Genomic DNA, 15,288 nt, shown 5'->3' with positions numbered 1-15,288 from the left:
TAAATCGACATATCGAGGACCGGCGCCATCTTGTGGTTGAAAACCATATCACTTAGAGACATGCAAATTCTATTTAGGTTTATCTAGTAATATTATTAAAAAAGCTCATGTTACGTGTTTCTAATTTTAGAAATGCCAGTGAAAGTCAAGAGAAAGCAGTATTTGATGCTTTGTCAGTGTTATGTACATTCATTTACTCAATAGAGGAGAAATGTGGTAAAGGGTTTTTAATTATTATTTTTGTTCAAGTAAAACATCCTTTTGAGAAACATCTGCTTTCTTGCTATCTCAATACATAATTAGGATGTAGAAGTCTACATATTTAGAATTTAATAATGATTTTTGTGTCCCTTTCTTATTTGTATTTGAGAAGATACTAATAATTGCACATTGACTAACAAAGCTGTTGTAAATGGTTTATTGCAGGATGAACAGATTGCCAAGAGGAGAGCTGAACTTTTAGCTGAACAAATGATAAATGAAGAAAAAGAGGTGAGAGAAGTTCCATTTCAGTGGCCTCTGTGTGAAACTGGTCTATTCCACTTAACAGATTACTTTATCTTACAAATAACGAAGATTCCATTTTATTGTACACTTTACAAAAAATATTTTAAACGGCCATATTAGTTTTACATTTGGACATATTTTACTACAGTGACACACTGTCAGATCTCGGGTCTGAACCTGCAACCTCTGCTGTGTCTCGCAGTGTCTCTTCTTGTTGAGCCACCTGGGATGCTGCATAGCAGACTGGACAATTACATGAACAGTCTTATCTTGAACCTCTTTTCTCTTGAACCATCTGCTCCTCCCATGAACTATCTATTTTAGCCATGTCTTTGCACTTCCAGTTTGCCATATTAGTGATGGCTCACTCACAGATTGCTCTCTCCAGCCAGTATATCGCTCCTGTCACTCCTGCTGCCGTTTGTATCTTCTTTACAACTTGGTACTGACCTTTGTCTTGTTACTGACTACACTTCTGCTTGATCCCTTCCTGCTATATCTGCTACTGCTCACATCCCGATGGGGCGATCCTGAGGATCGTGACCTGGTACTAACACGCAGCAAAACCCAGCTCCACCATCGGGTGCTCTGGTGAACACTGGTTAGTGCTTAAACTCTGTGCCTTGGGTGAGCCTGTGTCATTTGCCAGGGTGGCCTGCTCCTGTACTGATCCATCTGGTCAGTGGGAGGCTCTCTACTGCTAGAGCTACTGGTCTCCGAATCTGACCCCTGACCATGACACATAATTCAATACCATGTGAAATATTAACCATTTAATATGACCCTGTTATGTAAAAAAAAATATAAAGCAATAATGTACCCATAAAGAGAGGAGAGAATACTTAACTCACCACTGAACTCCCTTTTCTTTTTTGAGCAATGGTCCCCAGAAGCCCACTGGAACCTAAAAGAGCAGCGATCTTTTGGGTCCCCTACAGCTCTCACTGGTTCCTCCTGCCAGTTCATCTCATTACAGGAGACAGTGGTGATGTGAAGGTCAACAGGAGGAGTGCAATAGGTTAATGTGCATTGCAATAACGCTTGCATGGTAAAATGCCTGTTAACACAGTACATAGATATGAAGCCAGCCTAATCCTTAAAGTTGATTAACAATTCAGGAATACTACACATGCTCTTTCCAGTGGCCTACTGTGTAGTTGACAATTTGTTATTGTATTTTAAGCATATATAGAAGATAAACAGTCAATAAAACTAAGCTGAATATCATAACTTTTAATACAGATTTCAGCTATGAATTTTTGCTTGATATGAGTTGTTTTATTTATCAGAAGAAAAAAGATCCTGAGACCAGTGATGAGGAAGACAAGGAAGAAGAAGAAGAGGAAGAGATAGACCCTATTGAGCAGATTCTGTCTGAAGAATTTCCAGAAGAAGAGGAGGAGGAGCAGGAGGAAGAGGAACAAGAGGAGGATGCCATAGAGAGAATGAAATCTGAGATTGGAGAAAAATGTGAAGCTGATGGTGAATCACTTCAGACAGTGAAGGTGGGAAAAATACTCACTGTGCTTTTTTAGTTTGTATCATTTTAATAAATAAGGTTGACTTTATTTTCTGTACTAACCTTGATAAAACATCTCTGTGACCATAACATATTCAAAATAATTATTTATACCAGCCACATCCTGGGTTTCCAAATGTATGTGTAACTTGCCTTCTCCATTTCTATACCATACATTAAAGTAGAACTGAGCTGCCACAGGTCCTTAGGAACACACACCATAATGTCAGGTAGTTTACCCTCCTCCAGTGATGCAAGGTTCGTGAACCACCATTGTAAATGCTGTCATGGTCACCGCTGCTTCTTCCAGACCAGCATCTACTTCTTTGACCATTAGGTTGTAAGCGGGGCTTGTGATTAGCCAGATGTTGGTGCCAAGATGTATCAGTCTCGCCCCACTTCTTCTTGGATTGGGGTACCTACACCCCTGCCCTTGTAGCCACCATATTGGACACATGTGTTAGCGACAGAGGCCCGCTCATGACATCCCCAGCCAGAGGCTTTAATATTCAGAATAAAGGAAACTTCACACATGAATGCTTTTACAGCACTTTACTGCAACTTCACATCTTCACATTACTGCCCATAAAATTTCCCACTTGACATCAATATCTTTGGCTTGGACCACCATGTGCAAGGTTAAACATTCAGTAGAAATCATTTCAGTTCAGAAGTACACATTTTTTAGTTAAAGCCATTCTTTCTCCCCTCCATTCCTCTTCTTGGGAGCACCACAGTATTGGAACCACCTACCCATGTATACCAATTTTCTAAGCGTTAGGCTTTCCACAACCGAGCCACAGGACCCATCTATAGCTTTGCCCAGTTAGACACGCTTCCTGATGACATCTATTCCTAGGTTTCACTGTTCCTCACATTTAAAAAGACTATGTCCAGGTCTCTCAGGCCATATGCACCATGCTACAAGACCTACAGAAGAAGGTCCATTGTAGATCTGCGCCACTTCTCCTGGGAATTCAGCCCTGTACAGGGCTCTTTAGATCAGCTCAGGACAGGATAACATCTGTGCAGCGTTGGATTTTCCTGTTCTCATACCCCATCTCACCAGGTCCCACCCACCCTGGCATCTATATGGGCACTAACTCCACCCACTACATCACTAGAGGATGGCTTTCTATAAAAGTGGAGCTATCACCTGTTTATAACTTCCATACCATACCACACTGTCAACAGAGCCATTTAGTGGTAGGCAATTTAAATGCACCTGACAACAGGATGGCCACTGATACTTTGTCTCCCTCACATGCCCACAGAATTTACATGGTCCTGCCACTAGAGTGTACACTGACCTGTGCATTCTCCAGGCAGACCTGAAGGATGACCCAAATGATCTGCTCAATTTTTATCCAGTCAGGTTATGTTCTCTCACTACATAGTGTTGATAAATGTAGAGGAGACTAGAGAAGTCAGAGAGGAGATTAGAGAAGTCAGAGGCGTCATGTTTGAATAACAAAGGAAAACTGATGCTAATAAAAAGAACATTTTCTGGCTAATACAGGTAATATATAAAGAAATCTGCTCTTAGACATTCCATTTAAACTTAAAGGTTTACTGTAAGTAAAGAGGATTAGTGCTAGACCACGGATTGGACTGTGGGGCAAAGTGCTCGGGGGGCAGGGGGTGAGAATTGCAGTTGGATTAATAAATTAATAGTTAAATAATACACATGATTAGGTATAAAAATTGAAATTGGGCTTTAAAGGTAATACACTTATAATTGTAAAATAATAAAATATATATTATAGTTTGTAATAAAACAATATTTGTACCATATATAATTTTTTTTTTAAATTACAGGATGAACTTCAAAGCCTCATGATACCATGTGTCACCATCAATACAAGTCGTAAATTGCACATTGTGCATTTCCAGCTATATGAAAAACTAAAGAACCTAGTGGAAAATCGAGAAAGTCTCTTTGAAAAATGTTTTCCCATTAGCCTGTCCCTTGCAAGCAAGATGCTTCATATGTCATATAAGCATCCCAGTATCTTCAGACGATGGGACCCTGTCAAGGTATTGTTAAATACAATGAGAATGGTACCTAAATGTTATGTTGCTGATGTGGATACTGTCTTAATGAAAGTGTCACTTGCTATTATTCCTCCCTAGAAGGTGAAATGGTAAGATAAATGTTTTTTTCTCTGCCACCATTTGCTGCCTTTAAAGTCCTCTATTGAAAACCTTCATTGCCTGTCTGCTGCCGCTAATGCCTCGTACAGACATTACGTTTTTTTTGTTCAACCCAGCGGGCTGAATGAAAAATAACTAAGCAGTTCATTGTACTAATTATGCTATGTTAGTACAGCGATCTCCCCGCTGTACTATTATGTTCTGATGGGGAGGCGCCGCCCCGCCAGAACACACCAGTCAACAGTCGCAGCCTTTGGTTGCAAGCCCTGATTGGTTGCAAATCGGCTGCTGCTGGTTTTCCAGCATACTTATTCAACAGAAGCCAGACGTGAGATCGGTTTCTGTTGGACAAGCAGCTGTACACACAGGCCGATTGTCGGACAGTTTCTACTGTGCTGGCTGATTTTGGTTGATATTCAGCCCGTGTGTATGGGGTTTTAGCTGAGAGGTCATAATAATAATCTACTATAAAGGAAACTTGTAGAGAAAATAATGCAGGCTTCCATTGCTGACTGTCTCCTGAAAATGTTAGTTGCCTGTAAATTTGCAGATCAAAATGTCAAGTTTTAGAACCCCAAATATGTGCACTTCGAAAGTACTCGGGCCATTGCATCATCATGACAGCCGGGCATCAGGTATTATTGGAAGATTTATAGGTCAACAATGGCAGTCTTTGTACTTTAACACTACAGATTTTTTGTACACCAGTAAGGTGTGATGCATTGTTCAAATAAAAAAAAAAATGCTAGTTATTTTCTGTTTTGCTTGCGTCTAGTAAGGTCATGTTGCAATAAAGCGAGGAAGCTTAGAAAATTCTCTGCAGTGTATTAATGTGCTTTACTAAATAATAAAATGCTGTATATACAAAAACTATTAGGATCCATTTACACCTGGGTGTTCCGGAATGGGGGGCGATATGCTGGGGTAACAAGCGCTTTAAGCTTTTTATTTTTTTTTTAGGCTTTGTTTTATATTTTTATTTATTTTTTACTGAATCCTTGCTTTTAAAGATTAAACAGTCTAACCAAACTTTTTTTCTATTGAAGCTTAGCCAAGGAGAAGTAATAAAGCCTTTGCAAAATCAAGAAAATCCTAGTTTCCCTCTGATTTACCGGCAATACATTTACTTTTTTTCAACAAAAGAAAACAGAACCACATTTATGAAGAATCCTATTAAATGTATCCATCAGCTGAAGCCTAAACCCTCAGTGCCTATTAGAATTGCAATTGTTGGTCCTCCCAAATCTGGAAAAACAACAGGTAATGCCATTACATGTATACATAGCGATTAATTTAAGAAAAAAACCCAGTGGATTTAGCTACTACTGGAACACCAGTTTTCTATATGGCCTTATGCACATTGATGTCCAGAGGCTTCAGAACCTTCTTGGGTAAAATCTCCCAGCACTTTCCCCACGCCTGGGGAGCTACAGGTACAGTCTCCCATGCAAGGAATTACCTGAACGCAGCTGCACTCTTGTAAATGCCTATGGCTTCTACATCTGCATTTATCTACGCATGTACATTGTATTTCCTGAAACATGAAAGTGGAGCGCTCAAGGGAAACATGCCATATGCAGATGTGAGCGTAAACGCCAATGCAGAAGACATTGCCATTTAAATGAGTACAGCCATGTACACCCATTCACTTGCAAAAATGTGTCTGATTTTATGTTAAAGTACTTTGACGCCTGTCGAAATCCATGTGCATGAGACCAAAGACTAATCTTAACAGAATCAAATGACATCTATGTAGGACAGGGATAAATGTATATTTAAGTACTGATGACAATGTTAAATGCAGACACCATTTGAGGCAAGGTGTACCTGGAAGAGCAATGCTGATCACAAAAGATTTCCCAGCACACTTACCAGCCAGCCTACAAAACAACCAAATTGGCCCTGTCTGTCACCTTGCTGCAAAGGCCAGTTAAAGGTTGGGGCTTTTGCCACTTTTTTGTACAGTTGGATGAATTGGGTAACGGGACGTACTGAATGCTTTCAATGCCATTGTGCTCTTGCTGGGCGTCACGTCCTTTTTTTTTTCCTGCCAAAACGCCGCTGCTCCTGGACCCGCTGGCTGTGGGATTTTTTTCTGCCTCTAAAAGCCTCTGTCTTAAAACTCCTCTAAATGCCTGTGTGGGCATGGACACATAGGCTAACATGCAGGGGCATTTAGAGGCAGGGGAAAGAAATGCCAAATGCCCATAGGAGCACCAGAAAAAAAAACTTCCAGTGTGCATGTGGTCTAACATGAGCTTTATAAATATAAAATGACTGATATAAAATATATGATACAAAATACATAATTTCCAGTTTGGTAATATCTGTTGCTTCATATGTTTCAGTTGCCAACATGTTTGCTAGCATATATGGCCTACAGCGTCTGTCAATGGGAGATGCCATTCGGTCTGTGCTAGATAATCAGCCAGACACAGAGCTTGCATTAGACATAAAAAGTCTTCTTGTGAAGGGGTTAGCTGTGCCTGATGAGCTTGCAGTCAGATGTCTAGAGGTGGCACTGATGGATCTTACATGTAATACTACAGGGTAAGTTTACTTTACAATAAAGATTCTTGTTTTCCTGTTTGAGGTGCCTGACTCAATATAAGAACCTTGAACTAAGGTTTTAGCCAAGCAAACAAATATTCACATTTCACACTGTACTGGGGTTTAATTGTACAGCATTAGTACATTGTGAAACATGTTAGAGCTGGAGGAGTCTGGTGGGATGTCCATTGTGCTGGATTAAAAAAAGTTTTTTGTCCCCTGTTTCCTTTGCCCAGATGGTAACGGTAAGATTAAGAATTAAATGATTAGTTATGGACCTACTGCAAGAACTGTGAACACCTTGAACACAAAGTCTCAGAGGAAAAAAATCAATGATTCAAAATAATAATGAATAATTACTACTATTTTTTTGCAATAATGCTAGCACTAACAGTGTTTGCTCTTTGCATTATACATGTTTTAGAAAAGATCTTTTGTAAGAAAAGTTTTTGACAATCAGATCCCCCAACTGCCACCTGATGTTCATGGTTAGCCTTAAATCTTCCCTATCAATGGGCTTCCTTCACTAAAGCATATCTCATGAGGTATTTAGGTGTTCTGACTCATTTTTCCCAAATATCCCTAATATTCCCCTATGCCTTTATGTGTTTTTTTACCTCAAAAAGCAAAAACGCTTGATAAATACCTAAAAGAAAAAACGGCATTAAAGTAATTAAATAAATAAAGGCATGAGTTAAAGTAGTTGTAAAGGCATTTTTTTTCACACTAACAAACATGTGTATACTTACCTGCTCTGGCATCTCCTCTTTTGCTGGTACCCACTGTAGCGGAATGGACACTAAGAGTGTGATTTGTGTTGGAAGAGTGAGGGAGCAGTGTCCCTCAGGAGATGGGTGGGGGTTTGTTATTGTTAAATACCTGCAGTCTATTGTTCTATTGTGCCTGTGAGTAAGGTTATTATGGGATGTTCAGCCATGTGTGTGGGATGGCTCAAAGAGGGAGGGGTTTTCCTAGATTGGAGATCCCTTGTCTTTTTCAATAAACAAACGTAGTCTAGTTTGACTCTCAGAACTGTGTGTCGTCCAGTTACTGGGGGGATTTTGACTTGGATATTTAAGTACTTCCTCAGCTTCAAGGATGATACAGCGGAGATACCTAGGCTGGGTATTGGAGCTCCGTTACATTGGTGGCAAGCGGTGAGATGCAAGCCTTGCAGCAAGAGGAAGCAGTTTGTACAAATTCGGTTACACGAATGGAAGTGTGAATGGAGACGAACTATGCTGGATTAAAACGAGCCACGTTAAAGGATTTGCTGGAAGTGAGAGGGAAGATCGCCAGCAATAAAACCAAAGCCACGCTGATTGCAAAATAGACCGAGGAGGATCGGGCACGCAGTATAGCTACGGAAGCCATGGATACAGAATTTGACAAAGAAGTGAAACGCAGGCTAGCGTTTTATGGAGAAAACCCCTCAATAGAGCTGATACAGGCAACGTTAGCCCAAGTGGATGCCTTTATCACAGCAAGAGAGGACCGGGAGAACCAACTCCGGCTGGCAGAGCAGCGTGCCTTGGAGAGACGGCCAACTACTACACAGGCACCAGAGACAAGATTAAAGGTACCACATAATGCCTTTAAAATGTTTGTGGAAGCAGAGGAAGAGATTGATGGCTTCCTGCAAGATTTTGAATGGCAATGCAGGTTGTACAAAGTACCACTAACAGACTGGGTACGGATCCTAGCTGGTAAACTGTCAGGCCGTGCAGCAGAAGCCTACAGAGCCGTGCCAGAGGAGGAAATCTCAAGCTATAGCCGGGTAAAGGAAGTGATTTTGGCAAGATATGCCATCACCCCAGAGGCGTACAGGAGACTCTTCAGGGAAACCAAGAAACAGGAGAAGGACTCCCACACTGAATGGGCTTGCCATATGCAGAGGGCAGCCCAAGCCTGGCTACAAGCCAGTCAGGCAACCACAGCAGAAGCGATCACCCAGCTGATTTTACTGGAACAATTCTATAATGGACTAAACCCAGGGGTACAGGAGTGGGTAAGGGACCGCAAACCTACCACTCTCCCTGAAGCGGCCAGGCAGGCCGATGAATATCAGGATGCCCGCAGGCAATCGCAGATTAGCTTCAGTCCAAACCCCAGACCGCTGAACAATAACCCAGGGTCACCAGCACCACAAAGATCAGGACTAATCCCTAAGCGCCCAGAAAATCTATACCACGGGCACAACGGAGTGCAGTGCCATTTGTACAAGAAATTTGGGCACTATCAGAGAGACTGCACTCAGAATCGGAACCATGCTTCATGGATTCGAACAGGACCCCCACTACCACAGAGGGGGCGAAACTCCTCCAAACATCAGACACCCAGATACCCGTCCCGCAGTGGGGTACAGTGCCACAGGTGCAAGCAGTTTGGGCACTATCGACGAAACTGTACCCAGAGCAGGAACCAAGCTGCAGGGATCCGACCCGGGTCACCCCCTTCAGCACGAACAACGGTCCCCTACTATGCCGCAGAGGTTCCCCCAGTCGTACCCAGGTTCAAACCCACCGAGGAGCAATTGGGTACCCTTCACGAAGCTAACCTGGTGCAAGCCACTACGGAGAACAGACAGCACCATCTACAATCCGTCCAGTTAAATGGAAAGCCCGCGCAAGGTCTCCGAGACATGGGAGCTACTCTCACCTTGGTCAAGCGACACCTGGTCCCAGATGCCACTCGAACCGGAGGCTCAGTAGTGGTACGGATGGCAGGGGGAGCAGTACATCGGCTACCCACTGCGAGGGTCCACTTGAATTGGGGTGACGGGTCAGGTCTGATCGATGTGGGGTTGATACGGGAGCTCCCCACCGACATCTTATTGGGGAACGACCTAGGCCAGTTGCCCTCAGCATTCCTGCCAGTCCAGATCCCACGCCCACATCACAGAGACCTACTGGCCTTCTGAGGTCCAGACACTTTAATGTTTGTATTGGGAGCAGTATTGAGCCAGGTTGGAGAAGATGGCAGAGAGCAACCCGTAACCTACTTGAGCAGAAAGCTTCTGCCCAGGGAAAAGAAGCTTCAGCCCTACTTGTATGGACAACAGAATGGCAATGCTGACGGGTTATCGTGACAAACTGAACTGGAAAAATGATCTGTGAGTATTCCCCGGACATCCCCAAGCCGATCCGTTATGGATCAGACTGTGTATGCCGGCTTGTGGTTAAGGGGGAGCAGTGTAGCGGAATGGACACTAAGAGTGTGATTTGTGTTGGAAGAGTGAGGGAGCAGTGTCCCTCAGGAGATGGGTGGGGGTTTGTTATTGTTAAATACCTGCAGTCTATTGTTCTATTGTGCCTGTGAGTAAGGTTATTATGGGATGTTCAGCCATGTGTGTGGGATGGCTCAAAGAGGGAGGGGTTTTCCTAGATTGGAGATCCCTTGTCTTTTTCAATAAACAAACGTAGTCTAGTTTGACTCTCAGAACTGTGTGTCGTCCAGTTACTGGGGGAATTTTGCCTTGGATATTTAAGTACTTCCTCAGCTTCAAGGATGATACAGCGGAGATACCTAGGCTGGGTATTGGAGCTCCGTTACACCCACAATAGGAACTTAATTCCCACCCGTGTGGGCTTGCTCCTGAGCCCTGCTGCTGTGTCCATTGACACAGACAGCGGGATTGGAGTTGATTGACAGGAGTGGGAACCAACGGCTCTCTCTGCTATAAATCTGCCCAATGAGCAGGGAGATGGTGACGAGAGCCTTTGCTCTCATACAGGTCACTGGATCAGGTCAGACTCAGGTAAGAATAAGGAGGGGGGGGGGGGGCTTGCAGAACAGGAGGTTATTTTTTACCTGAATGCATAGAATGCATTAGGATGCATTTCAATTTTTTGGGGAATTCCAAAAAAGTTTTGAAAAACTCTACGAACTCAGATCTTGAAGAGGAAAATAACTCCTCGTGAATTGAGCCCATTGTGTCTGCAGGTAAAAGAGTTGCTTTTTTTTCTCTCTGTCTCCAACTGCATGTTTTGTGATCTTTTTTTAAAGGGATTGTAAAAGCAGAAGGTATTTTTATTTCTTAATGCATTCTATCTGAACCTTTAATTCTTACCTGAGCCCAATCTTTATCCAGTGATGTTGCAGTTTCTCAGCTGCCCAGGACTCCCCTCCTCCTTGGCTGAGACAACAGCGTGGCACCATTGGCTCCCGCTGCTGTCAAAGTCAGTCAGCCAATCAGGAGAGAGAAGGGGCAAGTCGCGGCCCTGGTCCTGAATGGGCACAGGGAGCAGTGACTCAGCTTGGGTGCCCCCATAGCAAGCTGCTTGCCGTGGGGGCACTCAACAGGAGGAGCCAGGAGCACAAAAGAGGGGCCTGAGAAGAGAAGGATCTGAGCTGCTCTGTGTAAAGCCAACTGCACAGGGCAGGTAAGCATAACATGTTTGTTATTTTAAAAAAAACTAGAGTTTACAATCACTTTAAGTATCGCCATTGGGTTCATAATAATCGCTCCCATCGTAGAACATATTTGTGTGACTTTTTGTTTACAATTGTTTTAACAATCCTCATTAGAACTGACTGTAAACAAGTACTAATGAAATTCTCAACCTACTTCTAGGGTGGTTCTGGATGGATATCCGGCAACTGAACAACAAGCTGTCCTTCTGCAAGCCTGCAGCATAATTCCTATCAAGATCTTTGAATTAGAAATACCAATGAAGGAGATTTTAAACAGAGGACAGCTGGACAAAAAGGAATCAAAAAGGTACCAGCTTTATGTTTATTATTTCATCTATTTTTGATGGTGCTTGCGAATTCAGAATAAAATGCAGACATTGCATCTATTATCCAGAAACAGAAGGTTTGGGGAAAATTATCCAGATCTTTGAAGTTAATGGTATAAAAAATTATTATTGCTTGCCCCTGGTGGCTGAGTACCTACAGATATCAGTGTGGTATCATCTTCCGTCTACAAGCATCCTCCATGGGTTTGGTTTGGCAGTATTTGCAATAGTGCTGTTTGCTGACCTAGCTAATTCTACTCTAAGTATTAAAGATTTAAATACAGGAGCCTTTTACCTATTGCTTCAGTAAAGGGCTTCTAATGAGTAATGATACACAGAAGCCTCAAAATCCACAGAAAACTTGCTTGTTCCATATAAGCTATGATGTTTTTGCAGAGGACTAAATCCTGGGATGCCACAGCTACATCCCTAAATATAGTATCTCACAAAAGTGAGTACATCCCTCACATTTTCTGTAAATATTTTATTATACCTTTTCATGTGACAACACTGAAGAAATGACAATTTGCTACAATGTAAAGTAGTGAGTGTACAGCTTGTATAACAGTGTAAATTTGCTGTTCCTTCAAAATATCTCAACACACAGCCATTAATGTCTAAACCGCTGGCAACAAAAGTGAGTACACCCCTAAGTGAAAATGTCCAAACTGGGCCCAAAGTATCAATATTTTGTGTGGCCACTATTATTTTTCAGCACTGCCTTTCCCTCTTGGGCATGAAGTTCATCTCTGAAGGGAGGGGATCATGCTCTGCTTCAGTATGTCACAGTACTTATTGGCATTCATGGTTCCTTCAATGAACTGTAGCTCCCCAGTGCCAGCAGCAATCATGCAGCCCCAGACCATGACACTCCCACCACCATGCTTGACTGTAGGCAAGACACACTTGTCTTTGTATTTCTCACCTGGTTGCCGCCACACGCACTTGACACCATCTGAACCAAATAAGTTTATCTTATTCTCATCAGACCACAGGATATGGTTCCAGTAATCCATGTCCTTAGTCTTCTTGTCCTCAGCAAACTGTTTGCGGGCTTTCTTGTTCATCATCTTTAGAAGAGGCTTCCTTCTGGGATGACAGCCATGCAGACCAATTTAATGCAGTGTGCGGCAAATGGTCTGAGCACTGACAGGATATGGTTCCAGTAATCCATGTCCTTAGTCTTCTTGTCCTCAGAAAACTGTTTGCGGGCTTTCTTGTGCATCATCTTTAGAAGAGGCTTCGTTCTGGGATGACAGCCATGCAGACCAATTTAATGCAGTGTGTGGTGTATGGTCTGAGCACTGACAGGCGGACCCCCACCCCTTCAACCTCTGCAGCAATGCTGGCAGCACTCATACGTCTATTTCCCAAAGACAACCTATGGATATGATGCTGAGCATGTGCACTCAACTTCTTTGGTCGACCATGGCAATGTCTGTTCTGAGTGGAACCTGTCCTGTTAAACCGCTGTATGGTCTTGGCCACCGTGCTGCAGCTCAGTTTCAGGGTCTTGGCAATCTTCTTCTATCCTAGGCCATCATTATGTAGAGCAACAATTCTTTTTTTCATTTTTTTTGCCATGAGGTGCCATGTTGAACTTCCAGTGACCAGTATGACAGAGTGAGAGCAATAACACCAAATTTAACACACCTGCTCCCCATTCACACTTGAGACCTTGTAACACTAACGAGTCACATGACACCGGGGAGGGAAAATGGCTAATCGGGCCCAATTTGGACATTGTTACTTAGGGGTGTACTCACTTTTGTTGCCAGCTGGTTAGACATTAATGTCTGTGTGTTGAGTTATTTTGAGGGGACAGCAAATTTACACTGTTATACAAGCTGTACACTCACTACTTTACATTGTAGCAAATTGAAATTTCTTCAGTGTTGTCACATGACAAAATATAATAAAATATTTACAAAAATGTGAGGGGTGTGCTCACTTTTGTGAGATACTGTACATGTATATTCCAATTCTCAATTGTAATCATTAACTACATCACCTTATATTGCTGCTTTGTTTTTCTTGCATAGGCCGTACCCTGTACATGACAGTGCACAGATATTAACAGTGAGAAACTCCAATTATAAGCAGGAGATCCAACACATTAAAGAATATTATATGATGCAACATCAGAACTGGTGTGAAGTAGATTCCACACGGAGCAAATGGTGGGTGGCCAATAAAATTCTTGAAGAAGTCCAGGCAAGCATCAATCAAATGCAAACCTACATGGAAAGAATAAGGGAAGGTATGTACATATTGGGGTAATTTACTGAAATGGGGAGAGTGCAAAATCTGGTGCATCTGTGCATAATAGCCAATCAACTTCTAACTTCAGCTTGTTCAAATTAAGCTTTGACAAAAAAAAAGAAAAAACTGGAAGCGTATTGATTTCTCTGCAGAGCTGCACCAGATTTTGCACTCTCCAGTTTTAGTAAATCAACCCCATTCTGTTTGTCTACTATCAGGTATTAAACACATACTCCTTGTCAAAACTCATTAGCAAATTTTGTTCTCCTATCACATTACAAAGGGAAGTATGGGACAAAGTGCACTCTACACTGATAAAATTGTGTATGTATATGTGTGTGCGATTATCAGTAGCAAAACTGATATTTTGGGCAATCATATCATTCATTTAGGCCTAAGTTTTCCTCTACATATTGTAACCTGCAGTAGCAATAGAAATGAAAAAGCTGGTTGGTTAGAGATTGGTAAAGACTGCTTTTCAGTAAGTCAGGCCATAGATTATGTGATTTCAAGAAAATCGCTCGATTTCCCCATCAACAGTTCCCTTCTGCAGAGCTATTGTGTTCTCCCGGAAGTGGGCATGGGGAGCCGTCCCTGCCGGGATAACACACTGATTATTGCTAGTGGCTATAGCGATGGATCGAATTGTGTACAATCAGCCTGCACATAGATGCATTGAATCTCAGCCAGTCCCTGCTGAACAGGCTGAGATTTGAACAAGCGAAATCTGCTTGCTCAGCAGGGCATCTCTCCGCTGATCCCTACTGAGCAGGCATATGACAGGTTCGTGTCCGCTCCACTATGCAGAGCAGACACAGTCCCAATCTCCTCTATGGGAAAATCAGATGGAAACAGACCGCCTTTCTGATTCCATCCAATGCCATACGATCGGATGGGGAATAGGACCACCATTCGTATGTTTTTGGCAGACAGGATTGGAACGGATGGCAGTAGGTGTCAGCGGACATGTGTCCACTGACATCCACTGGTTCATATAAGAGACTGGAGGGTCTGATCAGGTCCGTCTGAAAAACTGACAGGTAGACCTGATTGGACAGCCCGTGTGAAAGGCCTAAAAATGAATGTTTCTTAATAAGTGTAGTTTACACTATTGCACTGTGGTTACAGACCTTTGAAAAAAGTAGAGCAGGCTGCATATTTTTTGCAACACAATCAACATGAACATGTGTAAACGCAAACAAACGTATATGAATACAGCTAATTTAAGAAAACTGCAGGTTCCTTTTAAATACATAGTTACATAGTTAGTCTGGTTGAAAAATGACACAAGTCCATCTACCAATTCAACCAATGGTTGAACCATTCAACCAATAAAAGCATGTGACAACTTTTCACGAGTTTGGATCAAGTTCAGGATCCGAACCAAGCTCATCCCTAGCTGTAACATTTCAAGCCTTACATAGATCTTTTTTTAAAGCACAACACAAACACAAAAACTTTGATAATATTATTTTTCTATGTCTGGGGCCACAGTCAGACCTGGTGTGGGCTTGCCGTATGAGAGATACTGGATTATTAGGCTGTACTGGAATTCAA

General features: G+C 42.4%; 1 protein-coding gene across 1 annotated transcript in view; it reads left to right on the top strand.

Moving 5' to 3' along the window:
- AK9 (adenylate kinase 9) overlaps positions 1 to 15,288 on the top strand; it is a 135,128-nt gene that overhangs the window by 107,035 nt on the left and 12,805 nt on the right. The window contains exons 27-33 of the mRNA XM_082251583.1: positions 427 to 492; positions 1,797 to 2,012; positions 3,845 to 4,063; positions 5,227 to 5,440; positions 6,529 to 6,730; positions 11,304 to 11,450; positions 13,512 to 13,729. Of these exons, the coding sequence (XP_082107709.1) occupies positions 427 to 492; positions 1,797 to 2,012; positions 3,845 to 4,063; positions 5,227 to 5,440; positions 6,529 to 6,730; positions 11,304 to 11,450; positions 13,512 to 13,729 (1,282 nt within the window). The remainder of the gene's footprint in view (positions 1 to 426; positions 493 to 1,796; positions 2,013 to 3,844; positions 4,064 to 5,226; positions 5,441 to 6,528; positions 6,731 to 11,303; positions 11,451 to 13,511; positions 13,730 to 15,288) is intronic.

Source organism: Pelophylax lessonae (genome assembly GCF_965119305.1).
Source record: "Pelophylax lessonae genome assembly, chromosome: 3".
NCBI classification, from domain to species: domain Eukaryota; kingdom Metazoa; phylum Chordata; class Amphibia; order Anura; family Ranidae; genus Pelophylax; species Pelophylax lessonae.
The sequence above is the reverse complement of the archived record's forward strand: the minus strand, read 5'-3'. Positions and strand labels throughout refer to the sequence as shown.